A 27,990-nucleotide genomic window follows, 5' to 3' on the forward strand; every position below is an offset into this window, starting at 1 on the left:
GTTATAGAGCTCAACCAGATCTAAAACTTTATAGTTGATAATATTTTTGTTCAAGATCATTTACTGGGCTAAATATTCATTACCATTTCTGAAATCAAATTGTAAACCTTATACCCAAATTATAGACAACCTAAGATGAAATCTAAGATGAAAACAAACCTTATATTCAAGTTATAGAGTTCGATGAGATCTAAAATTTGGTAGTTGATAAATTTTTCATTCAAGATTATTTACATGTCAAATATTCATTACCATTTCTAAAATCTAATTTAAAAAAATGAAAATTTGAATTTTCAAATTCTTTAAACAACCTCGGATGAAGATGAACTTTATACCAAAGTTTTAGCGCTCGACACCTAAAACTTTATAGTTGAATTTTTTTAATTTAAGATCGTTTAGAGTATCAAAGATACAATATAAGATTTGGAAGAGTGATATCGAAAGAATAACGTACCTTGGAAAGATAAGAAGTAATGCGTAGGTAAGATGATAAGGAAGAAACGCGCGAAGCGAGAGGTTTTGGGATAGAATCACGTATACCGCATATGCTTGAAAAAATATTGAAAAAACACAGACCTTGTCAAATGATGGGCGGTTGGGTGCAGATGCCTACTAAAATGTGAAAATATTTCTCTTTTTATTTTTACATTTTAAAGTTTCAAAATGATTGAAATTGATTTGTGTTGGCGGACGCTTAAGACGACCGCCAGCATAAATGCATTTGTGCCGGCGGTCGTGCACCCGCCAGCTCAAATATTGGTTTGTGCTAGCATAAGATTGTTGGTGGATGATCGCTAGCACAAATATATTTTGACCGTCTGTACAAATACTACTTTTTTAGTAGTGATAGTTCAGTCCACTATTAAGGCAATTACTCTTTCATATATATTTATGTATTGGAAGTCCCTCTTTGTAGGAATGCAATGGCTCCATGTAATGGTCAAACACGGGTCTCTGATCCATGTAGACAACCTCACGTCATGGGTCACTTCTAGAAAATTCCCTTCAACCATGTACCAGACTGAACAAGATCTTGTTGCCGCTTCCCTCTAGTTTTGTCGTCCGATGTTATTTACTTTTTATATGGAGACACTTTGGCTGATAATCATTTTTATCTCTATATTACTATATACTATAACAAATATAAATTTATAATTTTACTATATATAACCAAATTGACGGTAGTTTTACAAGTTAAACTTCTTAAATGTTTGGGGGCGTGCTTTCAAGTAAAATAAAAAGAGAGTAGATCAGAGAAAAAATAAATAAACTTCCTCAGCTATGGACCTATGGTAATCAATCATTTGGTGAAAAGAGTAGGTGCACCATGGCACAGTACCCTATGCACGTCTCTGGCTTAATATAATATTTGCCAAAATTATTGCCAATATACAATAATCCATCTAATCTCGTCGACTCTTTGACGGCTCCCATCACATCTATGTGCGTCGAGGGTTGCAGGATCAAACCAAACTAAGAGTACTTACGATCGCTTGCTATCTTGTTTTTATCATCATCATCTTACAATAGAGGACAGACTGCCATCTAAGCTTGACTAGTTTTATATTACAGCTTGTCATACATCCGTTCTAACTTAGCAATATTAATTTTCCCTAGTGACTTTAGATATAATCTTGTAATTCCGGAGCACTTTGTTGGGAATGGTGCTATGTTTAATGTACAAACAAAAACCATCCAAGAAAATAGTCTTATTGGAAAAGTCCTGCACCACTAGAAAATATACCTTTAGAACATTCATGACCGTACTAAAATGACCGTTTAGTAAAGAAGGCTTCCCCACACGCGCTGCGAGTAACGAGGTACAAGTTACGTGTTTCGAAATATGCGCGTGTATGTTGCGTAGAATTCAAACTCAAAACATCTTGTCTCGTGCCTAGCTTGCTTTCCATATCACCTATGCAACAGATCCAGTTTAATGTGAGATACTTTCCTTTTAAATACACCAGTGGAGAATCCTTTGTACTTATCGTTCAGATCGAGTTAACAACAATTAGTAATGTAAGTATCGGCATGAGTACAACAACCGGTACTAAAGGCCTTCAGGACCTTTTGTCCATCCAAAAATAACAGTTTGAATTGGATCTTGTACAATCTTTAAGGTGGACGGAAGACCGTATTTCTAGTAGTGGTGTAAGCTGTTTTTTCCCTTCCGTTGCACATCGTTATAGCGACAAAAACGTCAGTTGGTCTGTGGGTGCTTCTGTCTTATTCGCAATACCTGGTAAATCGGCTAGTTATGGCTTGCATTTATGTTTCCTCTGTATGCATGAGTTGGAACAAAATTTCCCCGTATCTTTAGCTTTTGTGAGGTGTAAATGAAACACATAAATTCTGTACACGTCAGGTAGAAGAGCATCAGCATATGCCACTTGGATTCTATGTGCATCCATAAGTTGAGTGTCACTTCCCGTTCTGAATTTTCCAGATATACTCCCCTCATTTTTAAATATATGACATTTGAAACAAGCTAATCAATTTGATATTTTTTTACTTTTTACTTTTTGATTGTTCGACGAACAATACCTTCATGGTAGAAAAATCCTAAGCAGCTATTCCCTAGGATATGCCCAAAATTTACTACATTAGGATGTGTGATGTGTAAAGACAAACAACTTTAATGTTCGAGCCGAAACCCACATGACCCAGTTCTGTGGGCTGCCCACCTGTGTGCAGCCCAGATGCCGTGGCACGGTGGTATAAATACCCATGAGTCTAGAGAGCGACCGCGTCCGGTCATCAACGCCCTCCTTTCCGTGGCTTCCTCACGAAGCCTTTCCTTTTTAGTATCCAACTCCTCAGCTATTTTTCCTCCTTGGTGTGATGCAGGACTCCGCCGCCGAGGGCCCGCATCCATGGAGCCAAGACCTAGATCCGCTCTTGTGCCCCCAGGTGTTGGAGAAGATGTATGTTCTCTACTCCATTCCGCTCCCTCCCCTATCCTCACCGTTGTCGCCCTTAGATTTTTGTTAGGGTTTTGGTTGTCTTGTTTTGCTTGATGGGACTAGACCATAGAACACCACCCCATCTTTCGGTGGTCCACGCATGGGAGCGGGAGGATTTGAGGACGCGTGGATAGTTTCTCACTTGGCACTCCCCCCCCCCCCCACCCCCCCCAAGCTGCTGCAATGCCATATTCAGATTTGTGGATACACTTTATTGATTCCACATATCTGCTTGATTTTGGATTGCTGCTCTGGATTTAATTTTTCTAGAATTGATGCAAAGATTTTGTTTGTGCCTTAGCTACCTACCAAGATTTGTTTCCTCAGTGTGACAATCTGGGGGTTAAGAGGATTGCTTACATATTAAGTTTCCTTCTATATTCCCGAAAAAGAAATTTCTTTTTGTATGTTGCAATGATCAATGTTTAGCTTGATTAGATGCGTATTGGACCAATATCTACAATGCTTAGAGATAGCTCTGGCCTTAAGGCTAGAGATGTCATCTAAGAGATATTACTAAAGCTAGTTGTCCTACAAACTATCTCCAAGGTATCTGTTATAGCTTTTAATGGCTCGACGCGTATAGAAGATGACTTCCTAAATAAACAAGCAGCCGATGATTATGTTTGGTCTTGTGGCCTCGTTTTCTGAATGAGACTAGCGTGGAAAAGGAGATGGCTTCATTGTTTTCTCCCTTCTTTTTCCACCACATAGGTCATAAGATGACATGTACATGCTAAATGATAGTCGTTGGCACTGTTCGCGAGAGGCCTCCGTCCTTCCAGATTCAATGTGATGTGGTGTTTAGGCATTTTGGTTTGGAAAATGCTGTGATTCTTTCTAAAATCGGGTTCTTTTGTGTCTTGGACACATTTTTTCTGCAATATGAAGATCATTTGGGTTATCATCTATGTCTGTCTATGACGATCAACTGATGCATTGCTCATCAGTCACATATTTTAAGTTAAGCATGCTTTTATCGTAATACTCTACAGACTAGATATGTCTCATGTTCCATTTATATTTTCCCTAAATTTACCTGTTCAACTCAATCAGAGTGAGGACATTGGCCCAAGTTTACCATGGACAGTTCGATTCTACCGAGGACCTTAACAGGGTTGCTGCCAGATTTGAAAACAAGGTATTCCATGAGGCTAACAGTAAGGTAATCTTTTTGTCCCCTGGTAGAGTATCATTTTTATGGCACGCTTCGTGTGCATCTGAGGTTCAGATCTACTACGTTAGCTATGCAGTCGTTTGCATATCTGTACTAAAACTAACTGGTGAATGCAGGTAGTATATGACAGAAAATGAAATAAAACTGTCAGCTATGTGTTTTCTTTCTCTGGTTCCCGTTTCATCTGTTTTATCTCATACCATGGAGTGTAATGTAGTTTCATCATTTTTCCAGGGAGATTATCTTAGGAGAGTATCTTACAGGTTGGTCACTCTGGAGCTAAAACAAAAGCAAAAACTTTTGCAGCGTGCTCCTTCAATCCATCATCACCAGGTACAAATGGGAAGCCATATGCGTCCGGTTAATTCAGTTCATGCAATCAATGGAGGCAATTCATCAATTACTGCACAAGTGCCATCGATTTCTACTCACGGAAGGCAATCTTCTCAGCTGCAAAGCCTTCCTATGACATCTTTAGTTTCGGGCCTAGTGCCAAACCAGAACATGGCTTATCCTTTAGCACCAAACACGCATGCCAATGTTAAGCAAGAACATATAGAGGTTACAAGAAAGCCGGGTCAGACTCTTAACTCGCGACAAGCATCAACAACTCCATCGGCACCAAGTGTCCAACTCAGTCAGCAGATGGTACAACCAGTAGCATCTGAAAAGTTGAAGCAACTGGCCTTGCAAATGCAGCCCTCAGACTTTTCAGGATGCAACTCAATAAGCATTACACAACCACAAGGACAGCCACTTGTTCAACCAAATGTGCAGCAGAATCCCTTCGGGAAAAATGGTATGCTGCCGAAGGAACTCATGATGGTGAATCAAAAAGGTTTGGGGTTCAACCAACAACGGACGGACAGGGAAAAGTACCAAATGCGGGTGGCGCAACAGGCCAACATCACTAAGGTGCACAATGGCCATCCTGGAGCACGGAATAGTCAACCTGGGGCAACAGTTGGATTACGGTCAGCGTCGAGGATGCGTGAACAAGGGGCACTCAATGAACATATTGAAATGGAACCTCAGCCTATGGCCCTACCTCAACAGCTGATCACCGCCAGTCAGCAAAACATCTTGTTCTGTACGATCCCTCAAACTTTAGGTTTTCCCAGCTTCTTCAAAAAAGACTTTAGGTTTTTCCAGCTGCTTTATGAGTAATAAATTGTGTATAAAATGATGCTGGGTCAATTCCTCATTTTTCTTTGTTAACTCATCACAGATGTTCACATCTTGTTTGTCATTTTCAGCAACTATGGGAAGTGCTGGAGAAGTTGATTGGAGAGAGGAAATTTTTCAGAAGGTGGGAATAGTCTTTTTGACATACCATATATTCAGGCTGAGACAAGGATTTTCTGTTCGAGAAAAAAAGAGAAGGATTTTCTATCAAGTCCTTATTTTTCTAGCAGCTTTTTTATCTGTCAGTCATACTCATTTATATCTATAAAGTATATATCATGCTGCCACAAGAATTTATGATCACTGTAGTTTTGTTGCTCACATATCAGATCTGTATATACCATTGTCTTGCCTTTTAATAATATAAGCATTGCTACATAGTGTTGAATGGGAATAATTCATATAATCATGTTGCACTAAACTGTTTACATGGATTTCAGATCAAGCCACTAAAGGATGCTTACCTTTCAGAGCTCATGGAATTGGATAAAGTCATTTTTGTTCCAAAACTTTCACAGGTCCTCTATTTTTTTCATATTAAAACTTTGAACCTTATGAATGTTCATCTATTGATATTCTTAATGCACCAAAATCTCTCACATTCCTTTGATCCATCTCTGTACAGAAGCAGTTTGAGTTATTACCCAATGACAGAGCTGAACAATACAGATATAGAGTACACTTGAAGCAGAAAACAAAACTGATCCTGAAATTCTTACTGGTAGAAAAAAGCAGCATCCCTGACAACTATAGGGGGCAGCTCTCCACGTTTCTGAAGTCCATACAGGATTTGCTAGGTTTCTACAGGAGAAGTAAAAATCTAACGATGGATGCAAGAAATAAGTACCAGATTTCTAATGGGCAGCCTAAAATAATCAATCTTATTGGTGATCAGGCTCCATCCAGTGGCGGTACAAGGTTGGTATAAAATGCTACTTGCCTTTAATATTTTTTTAAAAAACTATTGTGAACGTTCCTGATGATGTGTGACCATTTATTATTTAAATCTCCTTTACGAATTTTTTTAAATTATCAACTTCCTGAATGATTCAGCTTGGTTATCATTATTTTTATAAGACAAATTTATACAATTCCTTTGTGTATTTTTCCGTATTGTAGCCATCGAAATCAGCAAGAGAAACTTGTAAATTCCCAGTTGACGAAGGATATTATCATTACAACACCAGCAGCTTATCATGAAATCAATAGCAACAGCTTGTTAGGAGTGGGAAGCTCTTGTTTCCCAGAAAAGACACGAGGATCATTGCAGCCTTTGGCAATCGATAAGCTTCAGGAGTGTTGCACACAGACACTTTCACATGTTATCAAGTCAGGCATTGTAAAAGTCTCTTCACCCTCTGCTTCTCTGGTGTGCACATCCCCATCACCCATTACTACGCCGAGTGCTGCAAAAGCTAAAGCCTCATCCTCTGTTTGTGTGAAGTCCACATTGTCATCACCAGTTGCCAAGCCAGGTGTTGTAAAAGTTGCCTCGTCATGTGCTTCAGTAAACTCTATGTTGCCATCATCTTTTGCCGAATCTGCTTCTATACAAGCTGTTTCTCCGTGTGCTTCTGCAAAATCAACATTTCCATCATCACCCTTTGCCATGTCTGGTGTTATAGAAGCCACTTCATCCGTTACCAATTCAGGGTCTGATCCAGTTTCTTTGCCATGTCCTTCAGTGCACCCTACATCATCTGACAACTTTGAGAGGTTTTACGCCTTACTACTACAAGACATCTCGGCCACTACTAGTGCACAGACAGTGGTAGGAGGAATAGCAACAAATGCAGAAAATTGTATTAAACAGGTCACTACCACTAAACCAATCATGCCAGCCTCACCACTTCTGGCAGAGACAGTAGATCATCAAGCAGAGGATAACGAGCACCCTGGAAATGAAATACCAGTGGCTAAGAAGCCCATCGATCGCCTACTTCATGCGGTAAGCATGCAACGTTGATCATATTGTTAACAATTGATATTTGGAATTCTTTTACTTATTATTTGACTTATCTTCAGGTGCGGACTTCATCACCGGCAATGCTTTGCAGCGCAGCTAATTCTGTCTGCTCAGTCTTCAAAATGAACGATTGGGTACAACAGAGCGAAATGGATACATTTGAGGATTGGGCATTCTTTTCAGAGCAGTGTGGATCTAGCACTGCGAACAAAATGAAGCGTGTTTTGGAAAGTACATCATTGTATTCTGAATCAGCACCATTTGATTGCACTGGCTCCGAGGCTGAATATAGTGCAGAATGTGGTGCTAGGAGGCGAAAAACACAGGTAGCATGAGGGATCATTGTTTTCCTTTCCCATTTTTCTGAAGCACATTATCTTTATTTTCTGAATCTGTTAATGAGGCAATTTCTGTTCTCTTATGAATTGCAACATATTTCTATCAACAACATGGGCAGTCTCACTTTTCTCAAACTTTCTATTGCAGAATGCTAAGGATACTCTGTTAGATGAAATAAACTCTGCAAACAGCATGCTATTAGATACCTTTATCAGCATCGCTAGTGACAATGGCACAGATGGGATCTCCTCTAGCAGTGGTGGGACACTGATCAAGCTTTCCTACACTGCCACATCACTCGCATCAGACCTTGTATCGCTCGTTGCAACACCTGGAATGGTACTTTGCCGTCAAGTCTACTGCCTTAAGATTACGACACATTGCATAAAATTTCTGTGATATTGATAGACTTTATCTGCGCAGTGTATCGTCATGCCCGTGAAGCTCTTGGTGCCCGCGGATTATCCAAGAAGCTCTCCTATGCTTGTCTGTGATCAGGGTGATGAGCAAATGAGGTGAGTTCAGGCAGCTCAGTTCTCAAAAACTAATAGTGTATCGTCAGCATGTTGTTGTTCATTGCTAAGATGCAGCTCGACTTGCTGCAGGAAGAGCTTCAGTGACATTTCTGGCACGGTGGACGTAGCCTTCCGGCAGGCCCTCTACGGACTCCCAGAGCCCATGTCTGTCCTGGACATTGCAAGGGCGTGGGATGCCTCCGTACGGAGGGCCGTCGTGGAGTTTGCACAGCGGCACGGCGGGGGGACGTTCAGCTCCAGCTACGGTGAGTGGGCTAGGTGCTGATGCTGCCTGAGAATTGGAGACCGCGTGTGTGCCGGTTCTTTTGTTGTAGAACATGCTGGTCAGTTTAAGATTTGAATGTGGAAGCTGGTGCGAGAGAAGCATAGCATGTACTTTGGTGAACCCATGCTCTATAATGGATGTACATCACCCAGTTCTTTCTACTGGTAAGATATTTATAATATTGACCATTGTTGGTGTATAATAAATAGTATAGATTGATGAAAAATACTCCCTACATTTTTAAATATATAATTTTAAAAATAAAGTGTATACATTACTACAGATATGGTCATCCCCAACACCCTACGACCGCCGGTTGAGCATAAGCCGATGGTGATAAACCTTCATCGCCGGACCGTGAGTAGATTTCCTTAGTAGTCGTTGGAAGCCGCAGTGAAAGTCCGTACCGGTTGAGATACGAACAGCGTGACAAGCTAATAGTAAAATCCCCTGTTCTCTTTAAATTAAAACCTATCCATTCGCACGAAAAAAAATATATAATAAAAAGTCTTTTTACGCTCTTCAATTTTTTATGATAGAATCGCTACTCAATGTTCCAATGCTAACCCAAGAAAACTGCAAATCTGATGAACTGATGTTGGAGGTTTCCAATCCATCACCTCTTGTACTTTGCTAGGATCAACGGATATGTCTTCGCTGGAGATAGTGTGGCCCAAGAACTTTACACTAACCAGGCAGAATTCATACTTGGAAAACTTAGCATAGAGCTGATGGTTTCTAAGATGTTGGAAAACAATATGCAGGTGCTCAGCATGTTCTTCCTCATTCTTGGAATAAATAAGGATGCCATCAATAAAGACCACAACGAAGTTGTCAAGTTCGGGCATAAATACTGAATTCATGAGATACAAGAAGTAGGCAGGAACATTTGTGAGCCGAAAGGCGGTCTTTGGAATGTCACTTGGACAGATTTTAATTTGATGATATCCAGAGCGAAGATCGATTTTTTAGAAGACTCTGGATCCAGCTAGTTGATCAAAGAGAACATCAATGTGGGAAAGTAGATATTTATTTTTAATTGTCACCGCATTGAGAGGTCGGTAGTCCATATAAAACCTCAAGCCTCCTCCTTTTTCTTCACAAAGAGGGCCGGACAACCCCAAGATGATGCACTTGGAGGAATAAATCCTTTATCTAAAAGTTCTTGGAATTGTATTTTTAATTTGGCCAACTCTTTAGGTGGCACTATATAGTGTTTTTTTGTGATAGGTGCAGTGTCTGGTTGCAATTCACTAACGAATTCACTGTCCCTATCTGGTGGCATTCCTGACAAGTCATCCGAAAAAACATCGGCATACTCGCATACCACAGGAATTTCCTCTAGCTTAGATTCGATCTTGATAATGGCACATGAATTTGTGCACTCTTGGAATGGCAAATAAAGAGTAGAGGCTCCATGGGTTGGGGAGTTGACTTTAACGGTCCTTGAAGGAATATCTAACATTACTCCATGTTGAGTGATCCAATCCATTCTCAAAATAGTATCTATGCCTTCAAGCCAAGAGTATAAGATCAGTTTTGATGATTTTACTATCCAACTATACTGGTACGTGCCGCATGATCTGGTTGGAAGCAATTCTACCGCCTGGTGTTGATATCATATATGACTATTTTGTGTGACTGAAATCAAAACATATTTTTGCACCGAATTTTGCACTAACGAAGCTATGTGATGCACCGGAATCAAATAATATAACTACATGCTTGTGGTGGATAGAAAATATACCCGACATCACTAGTGCACCCTTGGGAAGCTCTGCATGTGTAGTGTAAGTAATCCTCCCTTGCCTGACCTGGATAGTCTGCCTCTTGCCCTTGTTCTTGTTGTTCTGGCTAGAACCGTGGCCTTGATTTGGCTGCCCGGCCTGGGGGCAGTCCCGAGCAAAGTGAGTGGAACTCCCACAATTAAAGCAACAATTGGCGTGCTCAGATGAAGGGGTGGTGGAGCATTCGGCCTTGGGCCAGTCTTCTGAGGAGTAGGGGGATGTGCAACGCCCTGCTGCTGTCGGGGCCTAAACACCCAACGCCCTTGCTGAGGGATCTTCTAAGGAACTTTAGGTGTAGCATTCTACATTGAACGATATCTCTATGGTGGAGCACCACTACGCCAAAACAGCAAATAGGAGCAAGCAATCTGAGACAAGCCTCTAAGGGCACGTCTCAGATTACAGAAAGAGAGACGCGCTAAAAATGCGGGCGCGGCGCTGCGTGGGGTGGGGGAGGGTAAGAGACAAATGCGAGACGCGCCGTGGGAGGGCACGTCTTCGATCATTTTGAGATCTGAGATGAGCCTTAACGTGGCTCGTCTCGCATTTATTCCCACCTCAATGCGCCGTGGGAGGGCTTGAAAGTAATGCGAGACGAGCCTTAGTAAGGCGCGTCTCGCAAATATCGGGGGGTGGGGGGGGGGGGCGGGGGTGCGCGTCTGTAGCGTACAATATACATATTACATTACATTATGGAATCAATCCCTTGAAACCGAACGAACCGGCTTACATTACATATTAGTAAATCCAGCAATACATTACAATGTCTCAAATACAAATAATCTCACAATACATTACAATATCTAGCTAAATCCAGCAATTATTATTAAATTGATATTAATTATTACATAGAAATTAAATCAGGCAATGGCGCTGGCTTACGAGCGCTAGCAGCTTCGCGAGCTGAATCATCGTCCGGCCCCCTGTAAGCGTTGTTGTTCCCCGAGCTACAGCAGTTTAGGGTGACATTGGTTGAACAGTCGCTGCAGGGGAGGCAGCCGCCGAAGCAGCTAAACAGCTTCGACTAGCTCGGAAATTTCATCCTGGACCAGCTCGTGTTTCGTGGGTTTCGTGAGACAATAGAAATCGATAGAGTACTACCACTAAAGCAAACAAAGAGAAGCTTCCTCCGTGGGTTTCATGGGTTTGATGCAGATTCAGGCAGAATGCGACGATTCCAACAAATACATGCAACAATGGGGGGTACCCGATCCTTATGCGCGGGGGATGTTGGTGGTGAAGGGCGTTGTGGTCCCCGTGTCGCAGATCTGCAGCTGGTGGTGGAGAACCCCGGGGATGTTGGTGGTGAAGGGAGCTGTGGTCCCCGTGTCGCAGATCTGCGGCTGGTGGTGGAGAAGCCGGCTGGAGGAGGCGCCGCAGATCTGCCGGTGGCGACCGCCGTGATCTCCGAAGCGGTGCACTCCGGGAGCGCGGGGTCTCGGAGGATGCGCCGAGGAGGGTGATGCCGAGCGCCGCGGTCTCCGGCACGCTGGGGAGGGGGATTTTGGTGGTGGCGAGCTCCTCGGTCTCCGGGACGCTGGGGAGGGGGATTTCAGCCGTGCTCATCTCGTTCAGCGGTACATCTCGCGACTATTTTCTTTCGTTAAATAGCCGGGACGCGTCTCGCTTTACAAATGGGAGACGAGCCACTGAACGGCGCGTCTCAGATCATGCGGATGGGAGACGCGCCATTTACAAATGGGAGACGCGTCAATGTATGGCGCGTCTCAGATCATGTGGATGTGAGACGCGCCACTGGATGGAGCGTCTCAGATCATACGGATGGGAGACGCGCCACTGGATGGCTCGTCTCAGATTGCGTCGTGGGCCTCAGACATAACCCGCCTTGGGGTCTGGAGGTCCGAACAAGCTGTCCGAACTTGCAGTCTGATACTTTGGTGGTGCGGCTGGGTGGATCTGGGGAAAGTGGTGCTGGCGGATGTGCGGCTGGGTGGATCTGCCACGGCGGGCGGTGGAGATCTCGTGGGGAGCGTGTCGCGGCGGGCGGCTGGAGCACGATCGAGCCTCTTCTTGCCGTCGTGTGTCGCGGGGGCAGTGGCAAGGTACCTCCGACATGATATCGATTCTTTTGGTTCACCATGTAATAATTAAGTTCTAAGTTGAAACTTTTATGGCTAGAATAGGGCATTATAACTTATGTTCGAAAATACACCAAGATTTTTTCATGATTGTCTTCAGACGTTAAGAGCATCTAATACTAAATTAATCCGAGATAAATCATATAGCATGAAAAGTAAAGATGAAAATCTTAAAATATTTTTTCTAGCACATGATATCATGTCATTTGCCATCTAACAATATTTGAACTTAAACACTAGTTGTGCATGGCCTCAAACTATGAGAATCCTAACGTTTTGATTTCATATTCTATATTGATGTCGTATCGGCGTTGGATGTATGGTCCACGCCTTTGCAAGGAGTTTATGGGTGGTGTTGAAGCCTTCATTAAGAACGCGAAGAAAGATATGGTGGACAATGGTATACAGTATCTCTATTGCCCATGCAAAAATTGCAAAAATGAGAATCGATATCTTCAAGAGCACGTGTTGAAATCACACTTGATCAAACGTGGATTCATGGAGGATTATCGATGTTGGAATAAACATGGTGAAGAAGGACTTAATAAAGCAGAGAGTAGGGATTCCTATGTGGAGAGGGAGGTCCATAGCGTTGTCGAAGAAGAGGACGACGATGTGGATGAGGCGGATATACTAGGGTTGAGCAATGCCGACATCATGGAACAGGTAGTAATCAAACCCGGCCCCATAATACAGCTTACAATTAGTATAATAAGGTCGTGCTAATATGACTTTTCATGTCTGGCTTGACAGGTTGATAACATAGAGGAGATGGTTTGCAATGCTGATAGACACGGCGACGATGAGTTCAAAGGAGGCGAATTCGGAAAGTACAAGAGGATGATCGAAGACTCTAAGAAACCTTTCTATCCTGGTTGTGGATTGAAATACTCAAGGCTATTTGCAATGGTGAAGCTTTTCCAGTTGAAAGCAATCCACGGATGGAGTGATGGCAGTTTCAAGGAGTTGTTAGCACTCCTTAAGGACATGCTTCCACAAGGCAACACCGTCCCTGAGACCGTTTATGAGGCCAAACAGATTATCTGCCCGTTGGGATTGGAGGTGGAAAAGATCCATGCGTGCAAGAATGATTGCATTCTCTATCGTGGCTCGAATTATCAGGACCTTGAGAAGTGCCCTGTTTGTGGACTCGATCGATTCAACTGTAGAAAAGATGGTGGTGATGATGCGGACTGCAACAGAACAAAGGGCGGACCTAAAAAGGTGTTTTGGTACTTTCCAATTGTTCCACGATTGGTGCGCTGGTTTGCAAACAAAAAGGAGTCAGAATTGTTGCGATGGCACAAGGAGAAGCATAAGGTGGACGGGTTGATAAGACATCCTGCTGATGCCACATAATGGCGGAACATAGATTTGCGATATCCTAAATTTGCGGAAGATCCGAGGAATATTAGGATTGCAATGAGCACAGATGGCATGAACCCATTCATGAACAATAGCACACATAGCACCTGGCCAATTGTTCTGACGATATACAACCTTCCGCCTTGGTTGTGTAACAAACGGAAGTACATTATGCTGTCAGGCTTGATACCGGGGCCACATCAACCTGGGAATGACATCGACACTTATTTCCGTCCTTTGGTTGACGATCTGAAGTTGCTGTGGTGTGAAGGAGTGGAGGTCTGGGATGAGTACAAGCGTGAGTACTTTCAGCTTCGAGCCATTTTGTTCGCGACTATCAGTGACTCTCCAGCGGCACGGAACTTGTCCGGACAGAGCAAGAAAGTAGGTTGCGGGTGGCCACATTGTTTGAGAGAGACAGACTCTGAGTACTTGAGTGAGTCAAAAAAAATAGTGTACATGGGACATAGACGCTACCTTGGATTGAAACACCCGTTCCGGAACATGTGTGATCACTTCAACGGTAAGGCCGAGAAGAGGCGTCCTCCTTCGCATTTCTCAGGTCATGATGTCTACGAAATGGTTAAGAATGTCCATGTTGTCCTCGGTAAGCGGAAAGGAGAGAAGAAAGGCAAGAGGGGCAAGAAGGTCGTTGTTGAAGAAGATGACATGTGGAAGAAGCAGTCGATTTTCTGGGAGCTACCGTATTGGAAGGACTTAGACGTCCGTCACTCTATTGATGTGATGCACGTGGAGAAGAATGTCTGTGAGAGCCTTCTCGGCACATTGCTTAACATGGACAGAAAAACGAAAGATCACGCACATGCACGAGCTGATCTGAAGAAAATGAAAATTAGAGAAGAGTTGTGGCTCAATGATGACTCCGTTAAAGGAATGGAGCTGCCCACATCATGCATCACCCTTTCAAAGAATGAGAAGAAGGAGTTTTGCGAGTTCTTGAAAAGTGTGAAAGTTCCAACTGGCTACTCAACCAACGTCTCGAAGCTTGTATCAATGCCTGATCTAAAGCTATCTCCCGGCATAAAGTCTCATGATTACCATGTATTGCTGACGCAGATGATTGCCGTAGGAATTCGGAATATCCTACCGGTCAATGTTCGGGAAGCTATTATGAACCATTGCTTTTTCTTTAATGCAATTGGTCAAAAGGTTCTAAGTGAAGAAGATCTTGAGTCATTGGAAAACAAGCACTATGAAACTTTGTGCGTTCTTGAGATGTATTTTCCACCTGCCTTTTTCGATATCAGCCTTCATTTCACGGGCCATCTTATCAAGGAGATAAAGCTACTTGGTCCTATGTTCCTTCACCAGATGTATGCGTACGAGAGATTCAACGGCATCTTGAAGTCACTAGTAAGAAATCGAGCTTTCCCCGAGGGCAGCATGGTACAAGGATATTGTACAGAGGAAGCCATTGAGTGGGCTCTAAACTACGCTGACCCGAGTAACCCGGTTGGTGTTCCCAAGTCTCGTCATGAGGGGAGGCTCACAGGCACGGGGACGATCGGGAAGAAGGCTATAATTCCAGATCGAGATTTATTTCATAGGGCTCATTTCCACGTGTTGCAACAAATGGACATTGTGTCTGAGTACTTTGATGAGCACAAGGAGCTGTTGCTTAGAGATAATCCTGGACACAGTGAATCATGGTTAGCAAAGGAACACATGAACAAATTCTGTGGTTGGCTCCGGAATCGAATTTCACGATCAGATACTCCTATAAGTGAACAACTCAAAATTTTGGCTCTTGGTCCTATATTCACCGTTATGACATACCAAGGGTATGACATAAATGGATACACGTTCTACACCGAACGACAAGATAAGAAAAGCATGTATCAGAATAGTGGTGTACGTGTTGATGCTTACGATGTTAACAGAGAGGACAAAACTGCGTACTATGGTCAAATACAAGAGATATGGGAGCTTGACTTTCACGGTTTTAAAATTGCTCTTTTCCGTTGCAATTGGGTTGATGCAAATAGAGGTGTACAAAAAGACAAGTACGGGTTCGTTAGTGTCGATCTTAGCCGTCACGGATACAAGACGGACCCTTTCGTCCTCGCACAACATGTGGCTCAAGTGTTCTATGTTTCTGACACCACAAACAAAAGACTCAAGGTGGTTATACCTGGAAAACGGCGGATCGTCGGTGTTGAGAATGCGGTCGACGAGGAAGAGTTTGATCAGTTTGATGAGATACCTCCTTTCGCCACCTCAATGATCAAGCCAAGAATACCATCGGCCAACGAAACTCCCTACTTGCGCAACGACCATAAAGAAAAAGTCAAGAATTTCAAAAAACCAAGGGAACAACGGAAAGTAGCGAAATGATTGGGCACACAATGTATATTAATTGTTCCTTTGTCAAGTATGGGAATTGTGTGACTTTAATTGTTCCTTTGTGAAATATGGTAAAAGTGTGACTTTAATTGTGCCTTTGTGAGATATGATAATGTGTGAATATTTGTGAAGTACGAATTCATATTTGTGAGATATGAATATGTGTGAATTTTCAGTTCCAGAACTGAATGGTTGTGACTTTAATTGTTCTGGAACATTCAGTTCTGGAACTGAACAAGAAAGGCAAGACGCGCGTTACCTACGGCGCGTCGCTCATATAATGCGCGACGAGCCGTAGGTAACACGCGTCGTGCATTCCCTATAAACCTAGAGGCTCCGGGCAGAACCCAGGGACCGTGCGGTCCATGATGTAAAAAACACTTGTGCCTAAAGAGAGAAAACAAAAAAAAGTTACCCCGGTTGGGGGTCCGGGGCCACCGGGCTCAACCCGCAGGGTACCACGAACAGATTGAACGGGTTCGACCGGCAAGGGAGCCCTCGGGCCCCAGACCCACACACAGCCAGCATGGGCTAGGAGAGGAAACTGCAGCTCAAAGCCACATGTATTGTAATTTCGAAACGGCAAAGACCGCCCAAGCTTATAAGCTGGACGCACTCGCCCTGCGTTGGCGAGGTGGGACAAAATCCCCTCCCAACTCGCGCCTGATCAGGCAACCATCTCGGGGGCATCAAAGGCGAGACGCGCGTTACCTACGGCGCGTCGCCCATAACAACATGCGCGACGCGCCGTAGGTAACGCGGGTCGCGCATAATACCACGAACAGATTGAACGGGTTTGACCCGCATGGAGCCCTCGGGGCCCAGTCCCACACCAATGCGCGACGGGCCGTGGGTACCGCGCGTCGCGCATTCCCCGGTGTCTGCAATTATTTTTTCCGGTTCTAAGGGGGTCCGGGCAGAACCTAGAGGGTCCGGGCGGAACCCAGGGACCGTGCGGTCCATGATGTAAAAAACACTTGTGCCTAAAGAGAGAAAACAAAAAAAAGTTACCCCGGTTGGGGGTCCGGGGCCACCGGGCTCAACCCGTAGGGTACCACGAACAGATTGAACGGGTTCGACCGGCAAGGGAGCCCTCGGGCCCCAGACCCACACCACCAGCATGGGCAAGGAGTGGAAACTGCGGCTCAAAGGTACATGTATTGTAATTTCGAAACGGCAAAGACCGCCCAAGGTTATAAGCTGGACGCACTCGCCTTGCGTTGGCGAGGTGGGACAAAATCCCCTCCCAACGCGCGCCTGATCAGGCAACCATCTCGGGGGCATCAAAGGCGAGACACGCGTTATCTACGGCGTGTCGCGCATGGAGATGCGCGACGTGCCTTAGGCACGGGAGCACGTCGCGCATTTAGAACGCGCCGCTCGGCCGTCTTGGGACTTAGGTCAAATTTTCAAATCGTTCACACCCGTTCTCTGCTCCCCGCCGCCGCGCCGTCCTCTCGCGCCGCCCGTCGTCGTTGAGCCAGACCGTCACTCCCTCGTGGCCGTCGTCCCCGGCCCCGCAGCGCCGCTCCGCGCTATCGGCGCCCCCCGGGCCCGAGCTCCCGTCCCCGCGAGTGCCGCCGCCGTCGAGCCTTCCCCGAGCCGTCGCGCCGTCGTCCCCGGCCCCGCGGCGCCGCTCCGCGCTATCGGCGCCCCCCGGGCCCGAGCTCCCGTCCCCGCGAGTGCCGCTGCCGTCGAGCCTTCCCCGAGCCGTCGCGCCGTCGTCCCCGGCCCTGCGGCGCCGCCCCAAGCCACCGTAGCGTCGTCCACTGCCGCCGTAGGTGAGCTTTCCCCCTTTCTAATTAGTCAGTGTTCATACCCTACATATGGATGTATGAGGCAAGAAACATCTTCCATGGACACACATAATATGTTTTGCTACACAGAATTGAAAACAAATCAAATTATCAAGAGCAAAAAGAAACCAACCTAGCCAAATTTAAAAAAAAAGAGCGGTTAATGACCAAAGATTACTTTGCGAGAATATGTATCACTAAAGCATTAAGCATGTCTAGGCCTAGGTATGGGATTCATGCGGTTACTCTATGGTTGTATCTGATTCGGTGCGTTTACTCTATGGTTGTATCTGGTTTTGTTTTCTTTCTCGTGTAGCATGATGTCCAGTGGTCCGGACAGTGTGCAGCAAGCTGCAGGCGGTGAGGACAGTGTGCAGCAACCTACAGATGACAGAGCATCATCAGGACGGCCGGCATGGTCACAGTCAGGAGCTAGCACGTCTGGTGCTGGCAGAAAGAAAAGGTCACAGACAACGTGGCCATCAGATGTGAAAATTTGTGGCCGGCTCAATTCTGAGGCAGCACCCGAAGACCCGTCAATCTTGGTGAGATTAGCACGGGTTTGTGGCCTCACTACCCGGCAAAGGGTGCCACTCACCTTGGAACATTTCGATGACTTGTCTTGGGATGACAAAAAGAGAATCTTCGAAAACAATATTCAACCCTATGTTGAATATCCGATAGAGTTGCACGATAAGGCTACGAAGCATGCTATGAAGATCATCTCTAAAGCCTGGAGGAGCTACAAGAACAAGTAAAGTGTTGTCACTTACTATTGTCATTTACTAACATTTTTTCATTATCTACTGTCACTTATGCAGATTTATTGTTTTGTCGTGCAGGCTTTTAAAGTGTTGGAAGAAGAAAGAGAACCCTTTTGACAAGTATGCGGACTTGACCAAAGAAGCCTGGGACGAGCTTGTTCAAAAGTGGAATACTCCCGAGTTCCAACAGTCAAGTGAGTATTTTCGGGGTCTCCGAGCGCGGAACGAGCTTGACCACCACCTTGGCTCAGCGGGATATGCTGGAAAGCAACGCAAGTGGGAGCAGGAGGATGAGATGCTGGCAGAGAGGGGCATTGAGAATCCCTATGATTCGTTTGAGGGACGGCTGGCACCATTTATGCGTGCTAGGTCAAAGCTCACGGAGGATGGCAATATCAATTTCTACAGCACGAGCGCTGAGGAAGTTGCTCAAAGGGCTTTGATGGAGAGCAGCCAAGGTTCAAATGAAGGAGTGAGGGAGTTTGATGCGCTCACCAGGGCTTTGGGAACCCGTGAGCAACGGGGTCGTGTCCGTGGTGTTTCCAGTCAGTTGACCTGGAAGGAGGGGTTCCCTGAACACAAAGGCAGATACCGGAAGCGGACTCGAGACTCCTCATCAAAGGTTGACATAGATGAGATAAAAAAGCAGGTGAAGATGGAGATGTTTGGAGAGCTAAAGACCATCTTCGAGTCTCAGGGATTGTCATTCCCTGATTTGCTGGGGAGTACGATGAGTGAAGAAAGAAGGGACAGCTTCGCTTGTACTGCAGCGGGTGCTTCTCAGAGTAGAGGGACAGAGAGGGCAATTGTGCCTACATCAGTGGAGCCGGATACGATAGATGGCTTGGCTCGTCCGACCCGATGCAGTCTTCTCGTGCAACTGGTCGGAGATTCATCTCGATTGGAGGTCGGGAACGGGCTTGTGTATCCCGGTATGTCCCAGCTTGAAGGTGTCCAGGTCAGTGCATTGGTCTTTGCCTCTCTTTTCTTTTCTCCTATTTCTTTTTGTTTTTTTTTTGTTTTGGTATGTACAACTTGCTTGAGATTTAAAGGCTTTGTTGTTGTTGTTGCTGCAGGTCAGGGCTTATTGTGCTGTGGTCAAGATTGACTACGTGCATGAGTTTGCTAAGAATATCAAGCTGGAATTCCCACCAGATGACACGACCACCACTTTGCGGGATGCAGTTGCGAGAAGGGTTCAGTGGCGGAGAGCTGGTATTCATATTGATCTAGCAGATGCAGATTCAGTACCGACCACTCAACCTCAGCCACAGAGTCCTGCAGTGCCACCGGCATTTTCTGAGCCATGCCCACAGCTGCCGGATACATGGGAAGCGTTACCGGATCCGCATCCTCCTGTCCCTACTCAGCCTCAGATTACCCCCCCTCCACCTGTTCCGACAGAGCCAGCTACCGCTCCCAAGAAGCCAAGCAAGGCTAATCCTGTGAGGAAGAAGCAGAGTAGGCCGATGGCGACGAAGCGGGAGATCTCAGAGGGTAAGAAAAATGTGGAGCTGATAAAACAACCGGTCACAAGGGCTTACACTTCTGAGAATCCAAAGTACAGGGTTGGAAAGTCCTTGCTTAGTGTCTCTGAGCTTCGGGCAGCAGGTCGATATTGTGTGGACCTGCACAACTACTACATGCGCAAAGTCAATCAAGACGAGGAAATCATAGTGTCATACGAAGAGCGGCACTTTCTGCAGCTTGAGGGCACAGGCAACATCTTTATTGTTGCCTGGAGCGATTTGTTCGACCTTTTCAACCTTGACGCTTTGGATCTTTCTCTCATTCGGTGCTTTGCATTGTAAGTCGATTAAGACTTGTTTCCATTTCAATGCATTTGATATACGTTCAACAATTTAAGTCGTTTCTATTTCAATTCATATGGATCGTGTAGGCACATGCAACAAGAGACAAGGCGTCGAACCGGAAAGAAGTGTGGGTACATTGACCCACAGATGATGACGGTGACATTTATGAATTCAGATACAGATAGCTTGGTCAGGTTCGCACATTCAACAATTAAACTTGTTTTCATTTCAACTTGTAGCCACATGTAGTCACTTGTTTCCATTTAACACATGTAACCGCTTGTTTCCATTTCAACTTGGTTAGGTACATGGTGAAGTGCATGCGAGTATATACTGACAAGGAGCACATTGTGGTGCCGTACAACCCAGGCAACCATTGGGTTACACTCATCATCAATGTCAGGAGCAAGCAAGTCTTCTACCTTGACTCGAGCATTCCATCAGATGAGTCGGGCGCGCCTCAGATACGTGATTATTCTCTAGTTATCTCAATCCTTGACGAGTAAGTTTGTTGTTTGCTTTAGTTTTTTATCATTTGCCCATTTAAGAAGCATTTGTAATATAACATCCGGATGTCTGTGTTTAGGTCTCTTGACAGGCATCTTAGGGCCTCAGAAGGATACAAAGAGCAACGTCAAGTTGCGTTTACACATCACACCGCGTGGACGGTAACTACTATAACTAAATCGCTTTACTGTTACGATGTTTTCTTGGTTCTAAGTGTCGCAAAATGCTAATTTCTATCTATCTTTGACATGTAGTGCACACGGCAACCCTCGGGTAACTCATGTGGGTTCTATGTTTGCCACAACATGCTTCTAGTTGCAGAGAAACCGGATTTCATGGTAAGAATTCTCACGTGTTCTAATTAAAAAATATATGTCTTCATCTTGTATTCTAACTGCTTGTAATTATATTTCGAAGGATGAAGATGATTATTTCAATCAAACGACGCTTGATAACGTAAAGGATATCCGAGAGAGGCTAGCGGGATTCCTCACGATGGAGGTGATCAACCCAAAGGGGGAGTTCCATTTATCATAGCACGGCAGGCGACATTGAGCTAGATTGACAGACTTGCTTTGCATGTACTCTATTGTTCTTATCAATCATTGTTGTTTTGAGTTAGGTTGAGCCTTGTTTTGAGTTTTGGACGAGGCTAATTGATTGTACATGTGTTATATAATACTATCTTTGCTTGTGTGTATCGCACTGTGTGAATTGTATGGATGCGTGCGATGGTTGCGGTGAATTCTGTGAATTGAAATCTTTTGCAGGTATTTGATTGCAGCTGCCAAATCCTGGCTAGTTCCAGGATGCAGCTGGGGAAAAAAGGCCCCTGTTGGGGGTAGACTAATGCAAGACGCGCCTCTCTTAGGGCGCGACTCTCATTCGGCTCCCAGGGGCGCCTGTGTGAAGCCAAGGCGAGACGAGCCATAAGTGAGGCGCATCTCTCATCTGTGACTAATGCGAGACCCGCCTAGCCTAGAGCGCGTCTCGCATTTGGCTCCCAGGAGCGCCTGTGTGAAGCCAAGGCGAGACGCGCCGTAAGTGAGGCCCGTCTCCCATCTGTGACTAATGCGAGACGCGTCTAAACTAGAGCTCGTCTCGCATTTGGCTCCCAGGGGCGCCTGTGTGAAACCAAGGCGAGACGCGCCGTAAGAGAGGCGCGTCTTGCATTTTGGTAATCTGAGATGCGTGTGAGGCCCGTCTCAGATTACTTTTTAATCTGCGATGAGGTAATGCGGGACGCGACCCCTGCGCGTCTAGCATTTTGCCTAGGGCGCGTCTCAGATTAGGGCTTCTGGCGTAGTGCACTAGAGGGTCCAGTTGGTGCCTTCCTCTTCTTTTCAGCCCGATGAGCCATGATACAATCCTCCTGCGTGATAGCCAAGTTGACCAGCTCATTATAAGTATCTACCTTGATGGGGTTCAGATGATCTTTGAGCTTGGTACTCAGGCCTCTGCGAAAGCGATCCCGCTTCTTAGCATAAGTGTCAGCATGGTAGGCCACGTACTGACATAATTTGTTGAAGGCCTGAGCATACTGGAGTACAATGCGAGTGCCCTGGGTAAGAGTCAGAAACTCATTCAGCTTCCTTTCCATAAGCCCTTCTGGAATATGGTGGGCTCTGAAGGCATTCTTGAATTCATCCCAAGTGACAACATGATTGGCCGGGAGCATGGTGAAATAGTTATCCCACCAAAGACATGCGGTACCGCGAAGTTGCTGCTCGGTGAAATGGGCCTTATTCTCATCAGTACAAGGTAACAAATAAAGAAAACTTGGATTCAATGGTGCGAATCCAAAGGTTTGTGTCCAAAGGCTCCTCCATTCGATTAAACAGAGGGGGCTGAGTGTTTAGAAACTCCGTATAGCCCGCAACCTGAGGTCGGTGGACATTGTACCCACCCCGCTGATGCTGCTATGGCTGCTGAAATTGCTAAAATGCCTACTGCCCCTGGACAAGCTGGCAGAGTGATTCGGCGATCCATGATGCTTCCAAGGCTTAATAGGATAAGTGCGGAAAGATTTAGAACTCAAAAGATCATAGATATGCTGTAGACAGAATACTCCTCTTTACAAGAAAATTCATAACTCTCAGTATTTTCATTCGCAATTTCTCATCTTTTAGAAGTGACTAGCAACTTTAGAGAGCTACAACTTTGGTATTCAACTCAGAGACTAAATAGATGGTTAAGATGGTCTAAAAATTCATTCTGTGCCTCTCTGTGTTGGCTGGTTTTTCGGCAGACCGAGCTATAGTGTTTTGCCTATAACTCTAGCTATGATCATCGAATGGTGCTGATAATTTGTGAACATTTAGATCATAAAATACCTGACAAATTTTACATTCATCACTTTGGCTAGAACAGGCTCTAAGATGGTTATTTTCTTAATGTTTTCCCTTGCTGTCTACCTAGAAATCACAGTGGACAGCCGGCTAGCGTTTTGGTCACCAAAGAAAATCTACTATTCCAAAAATTACCAAATTTTTACAGTTGTTGATTGATCAAATTTTCAAAAACTTTATATGGAACACCTCTGCAGAAAAATTTACTAGGAAGGTCAAAAGATTTTTGCAACAAAATTGCTCCGGGTAGGTAGAAAACTGTTGTGTAGAAGTTTCTAACGTTGTTCACTGAGTATTTGTCCAAAAATTTCCAAAATTTAAATGAAGGTGGGAGAAAAAATTTGGAGAAACTTTCTTATTTAACTTTTCTAGTGATAAGGTTATTTTCTTACTTTAATTAATTCATCTATCTAGATATGGCAGAAGAGGCAGATTTCTAGATAGACCTTGAGTGAGTGAAACCGTGCGTAGGTTAAAACTTCATTACTCCCAACTAATGCACATCCATTATTATTTAATTTCAGACATGATAATGATGCATTCACGGCTTATTCGTCCTCATAAAATAAAATAATTGCCAAATAGTTTTGGTCTTACGTGGTTAATTTCGGTGGCATACATAATCCATCTCTCCCTATATTAACTAGACGAATTTTTCTAACTGTTCTTATCATAATAGCGGTTAGTGCCTGCAGAAAATCATTCAGAAAATATACATTGAACCTTTCATACTAGCACTTATGAAAGTATCCCCATACATTACCTCTCACCGTAGTAGCGGCATCCATGCATCCAACTCTACATGAACAGCGCTTTATAAGCTACCGTGGTAACATATTCACTTTCCATATAAATCGTCTTATAGGATGTACGTACGTTGAAGCCACCATACATGCAACATATTTTACTGGCAATGTAATCAACGAGTAGTTGGTATATTGGCAGCACCTTAAGTAAGCCACTGCTTGAGGGCAGCGTTCGGTTCGCATCGCATCACCGACATGAGGGTCAAGCTCTTTCAGTTGACTAAGGATCCTTACCTTCTTACCTTAGCCCTAGGTGCGTCGTTGCGGAACTTAAAATTGCTGAAAGTAAATGTGCTGGAAGTCACTTGTATAAACATATATTAGATAGCCACCTAGTTATACTCCCATAATCCCCTAGGGCTTTACGAATAAGGTGTCATCCTTAACGAAGCAAGGCCTTCTTGCAAATGCACTATTGTGGTCAAATTTTTTAGAAAACAAGTTTTTAAGGCTTGTCATACTCTCTGGTGTATGCTTTTCGGCTTGGATACTAGCTGTGGCAGAGCCACCCAAATTAATCTAGCTTAGGTACATTAACCATCACCATAAAGGCAAATCAGGCTAACACGCACTTAAAATGGAGTAAAACGTCGGTCTGTCGCGTAACATCCTAATGCAACCACTGGTTTTTCGGCCGAAACAAAGTATACATACTACCCACACGAAAGTGAGCCCAGAGATTACAACAATCCACAATTTTACATCACAGAGTTCAACATGAAGAATTATTATTACAAATCAAGTTCGAATTCATAAAACAATTACTTTCAGATTTCAACAGTGCAGCGGAAATAAAGTTACAGACGATATAAGATGTCATGATAAAGCCTCTACACAACATCATTTAGCGCGATCATCATTGGTCGGAGATGCATCCCATTCCACCGACCAACCAGGAGGAAGAGTACATGGCCAAGTCAAACCAGCAACCATATCCTCAAAAATCTCGCCTGAAAATAAAGCCACAAGTAAGGCTGAGTATACTAATACTTAGCAAGGCTTACCCGACTATTGGAATATACTTAGCCGACTCCTAGACATGCAAAGCTTTTGGCTTGAAGGGCTTGTTTTTACCAAAAAGCAACAAAGAGTAAGTCCTTACTTTTAAGTTTTATCTTCAAGTTCTAGTTTGATTAACCATTTTAAGTAAGCAACTATCCATCATCACACTTGGTGGAAGAATTAATTTTGAACATACAACAATATTATTCATCATCATCATTGTTTCTCTTCTTACTCTATGTGGTAAAGGGATCAAGCAGTCTCATAACCGTGAGAAACAGATCTAAACATACGTCACGTGGCTACTCCCAGAGTCACACGTGCAACGGTTCCCTTTGATCCTCGGTTTTTGAACAGAACCCACTCCCTTTGAGTACAGAGCCCATAGTCCTCGGAACGATGCCGGGCCGCGGTCGGTTGGCACTCGCCATGCGGCCGCATGGAAACATGTCAACAGAGTGGGGAAAGGTTCACATACCGTGTCAATCCGGTACTAAGTTTACCAATTATCATATTCTCAGCATGTGGTTAGTATATTAAAAATTTGACCACCACTACCACACACTTCGACCTTAGCCATTTATGCTACACAGACGGGGCATCAATCATCAATATGAATATGGTACCAAGCCCCGCCTGGCGATCTTATGATTCCAGCATAAGTAAACAAGTAACTCCTGTATCTCGCGAGCGACCGACAATCACTCGACTTTTACCAGATCCTTATTAGCATGGCAATCTAGTGACTGACACAAACTAGTATTCATAGCATATGTACCTAGGATCATGCAACTAGGATTTCAATCAACTTCTGCAAACTTAATGCACGATACCATATATAAATAAAAAGTTGTATAAGTTTAAAAAATATTGGTTATGCTCCGGGGCTTGCCTTCTAGGTAAAGCTAACCTTGGGCTCTTCCGAATATTGATTCAGATCTTTGATAACTTCAGTTAGATTAACTTGGGCTTCACACTGCTCACTCTCGGACTCGAGAATCAGCTCGTATTTGTCGGCGAGAGTAGTCGAGTCTATATGACATGCACATACATGAGTTGTAGTGATGTAAAAGATAAATAAACATTTCACGATATAGTTGCAATCCAACCAAACTCAAGGTTAAGTTATCAATGATTTTATTTACATTCCTTGGGTAGTCATTAATCCAGTAGCAAACTAACTTAACTTACTTCATTAAGTAAGTGAGGGTTTTTGGTGATTTCTTAGTATGCAGAAATTCCATCTTTCAAAAGCAAGCACAAGGCAAACATGTAGTACTCCTATCAGATACTTAGAGAAAGATTCTGGAAGTGAAAATTTTATACTGAGCACATTTCTTAGTGAGAAAATTACTGTAAGACTTTCAGCTACTTTTATGCAGTAGATTAATCATGACAAACAAAGTAAACAGATACTGCTAGAATCTAGATTCATTTATATAGATCAAACCAGGCAGGAACTGGTTCTCAAAAGTTTACAAAGTACTCTCACATCTATAGTGAATCTACTGTAAAATTTTTAGATTTTATTACGCAACTAACAGAGCATAGCAAGTACAGCAAAATACATCTACAATATTCAAGATTCATTTTTACTGACAGATCTACTGAGATTTTGAACTCCAAACTTTTCTAGCATGACCAACTACCCAAATATATCCTTTGGTAAAGATATCATAATTTGCTAAGCACATACACTATTTACTTTGATTTAATGTAGTTTTTTAACTAAAAATATATGAGCAAGTTCTACAGAAGCATAAAGTTTCAAACTTTTCCCTAGCATCTACGCATCAAGGTAAAACTACTGTAAAAGTTTCAACCCTAGCATAACTACAGAACAACATGTACAAATGAATCTACTACACTAATGCATAGATCAAGATTTAATAGTAACTATAGTTAGAGATCTGATCTGGTGATGAACTTTTCACACATGGCTAATCATTAAGAAACTAACCTACTGTCCAAAAATCACCATCAGCACTGCCCTAGAACACAAAATACAAATAAAAGCTAATACAACTAATATTTATTCTATAACAAGCTTTATTTTGAAAATGGCCAACATCCTTTACAAAAGTTGTAGAGCTCATCATAAGGAAGTTAGAAAATTTTAGTTTGAATTTTTAGGATGTTTCTACAATTGTTAGCGAATTTTATAAGTTCATCGATTTGAGAACAAAACTTGAAACTAAGGTTCATAGGTAGGCCCTCGGGTTTTTGCAGAAAGAACACTAAAAATAATAGGGGGCTTGCAATGTGGTCCTTGGCCGGAGTGGGGCGGCTCCCGGCCGAAATCCTCGCCGGCGGCGAGGGGAAACGGGTGGGGAAGCTTGAGGGCAACGTGGGCAACCTTTTGGTGTGCTTGGTTGAGGCTTGGAGAGGGTGGAGGGTAGTCGCTGGCGGCAGACAGTAGTTGAGGTGGTGGTGGCGACGGCTGTGCACGACGGCGCTTCGGCGAGGTGGGCGAGCGAGGTCAGGCCGTGTTGTTTCAGGGGCCGAGCTGGCAGCGCTCCGGCGAGGTGGGTGAGCGAGGTCGGGCGGGGGAGTTTCAGAGGGCCGAGGGGAAGCGGTTCTGGGAGTTAGCTCGGGCGGAAAAGGGCCAGAGGTGGGGGCGTAGCGTGGAGGTTTAGGTGGCGGCCATGGCGAGCGGCAGAGCTTGCTCGGGCGCGTGGCACAGGGGAGTCCACGGTGGCTTTATAGCAGCAGGGAGAGGGAGGAGGGGAGAGAGGCCTAGCGGAGGGGAGTGTGCGGCCGGGACGCGCTGCACTGGGGGCGGCCGGATGGGAACAGGCGTGCAGGGCCGCGGCCTCGTCGTCGAGCGCTGACTGGAAATCGGCTGCCGCGTGGCGAGCCTGAGCTGGGCAGGGGGAGACTTTGTGGGGAAGGAAGGTGGCGCGGCCG

At 44.4% G+C, this 27,990-nt stretch overlaps 1 protein-coding gene and 1 long non-coding RNA gene across 2 annotated transcripts; one reads left to right on the plus strand and one right to left on the minus strand.

The window, feature by feature from the left end:
• Positions 1 to 2,891: 2,891 nt before the first annotated feature.
• LOC112901259 (mediator of RNA polymerase II transcription subunit 15a-like) lies at positions 2,892 to 8,825 on the plus strand. The gene is made up of 12 exons (XM_025970129.1): positions 2,892 to 2,924; positions 4,020 to 4,128; positions 4,375 to 5,230; positions 5,397 to 5,449; positions 5,766 to 5,843; positions 5,951 to 6,243; positions 6,445 to 7,273; positions 7,351 to 7,617; positions 7,778 to 7,969; positions 8,054 to 8,145; positions 8,236 to 8,595; positions 8,715 to 8,825. The coding sequence occupies exons 3-11, from the start codon at positions 4,480 to 4,482 to the stop codon at positions 8,429 to 8,431; spliced, it is 2,751 nt and encodes a 916-aa protein (XP_025825914.1). The 5' UTR covers positions 2,892 to 2,924; positions 4,020 to 4,128; positions 4,375 to 4,479; the 3' UTR covers positions 8,432 to 8,595; positions 8,715 to 8,825.
• A 15,936-nt stretch (positions 8,826 to 24,761) lies between these two features.
• Positions 24,762 to 27,741, minus strand: LOC112901001. Its single transcript, XR_003230230.1, has 3 exons — positions 27,440 to 27,741; positions 25,994 to 26,115; positions 24,762 to 25,031 (listed from the first exon to the last, which is right to left on the minus strand). It is a non-coding gene; the product is annotated as an uncharacterized LOC112901001 (long non-coding RNA).
• Positions 27,742 to 27,990: the final 249 nt, after the last annotated feature.

This window comes from Panicum hallii, chromosome 7 (genome assembly GCF_002211085.1).
Source record: "Panicum hallii strain FIL2 chromosome 7, PHallii_v3.1, whole genome shotgun sequence".
Taxonomy (NCBI): Eukaryota; Viridiplantae; Streptophyta; class Magnoliopsida; order Poales; family Poaceae; genus Panicum; species Panicum hallii.

Excerpts from the sequence above, each read along its gene's own strand:
- LOC112901259 (XM_025970129.1), top strand. The coding sequence starts at position 4,480 with ATGGGAAGCCATATGCGTCCGGTTAATTCAGTTCATGCAATCAATGGA. Across the intron at positions 5,844-5,950 it reads TTGTTCCAAAACTTTCACAG|AAGCAGTTTGAGTTATTACC; the intron begins GTCCTCTATTTT and ends ATCTCTGTACAG. Across the intron at positions 7,618-7,777 it reads CTAGGAGGCGAAAAACACAG|AATGCTAAGGATACTCTGTT; the intron begins GTAGCATGAGGG and ends TTTCTATTGCAG.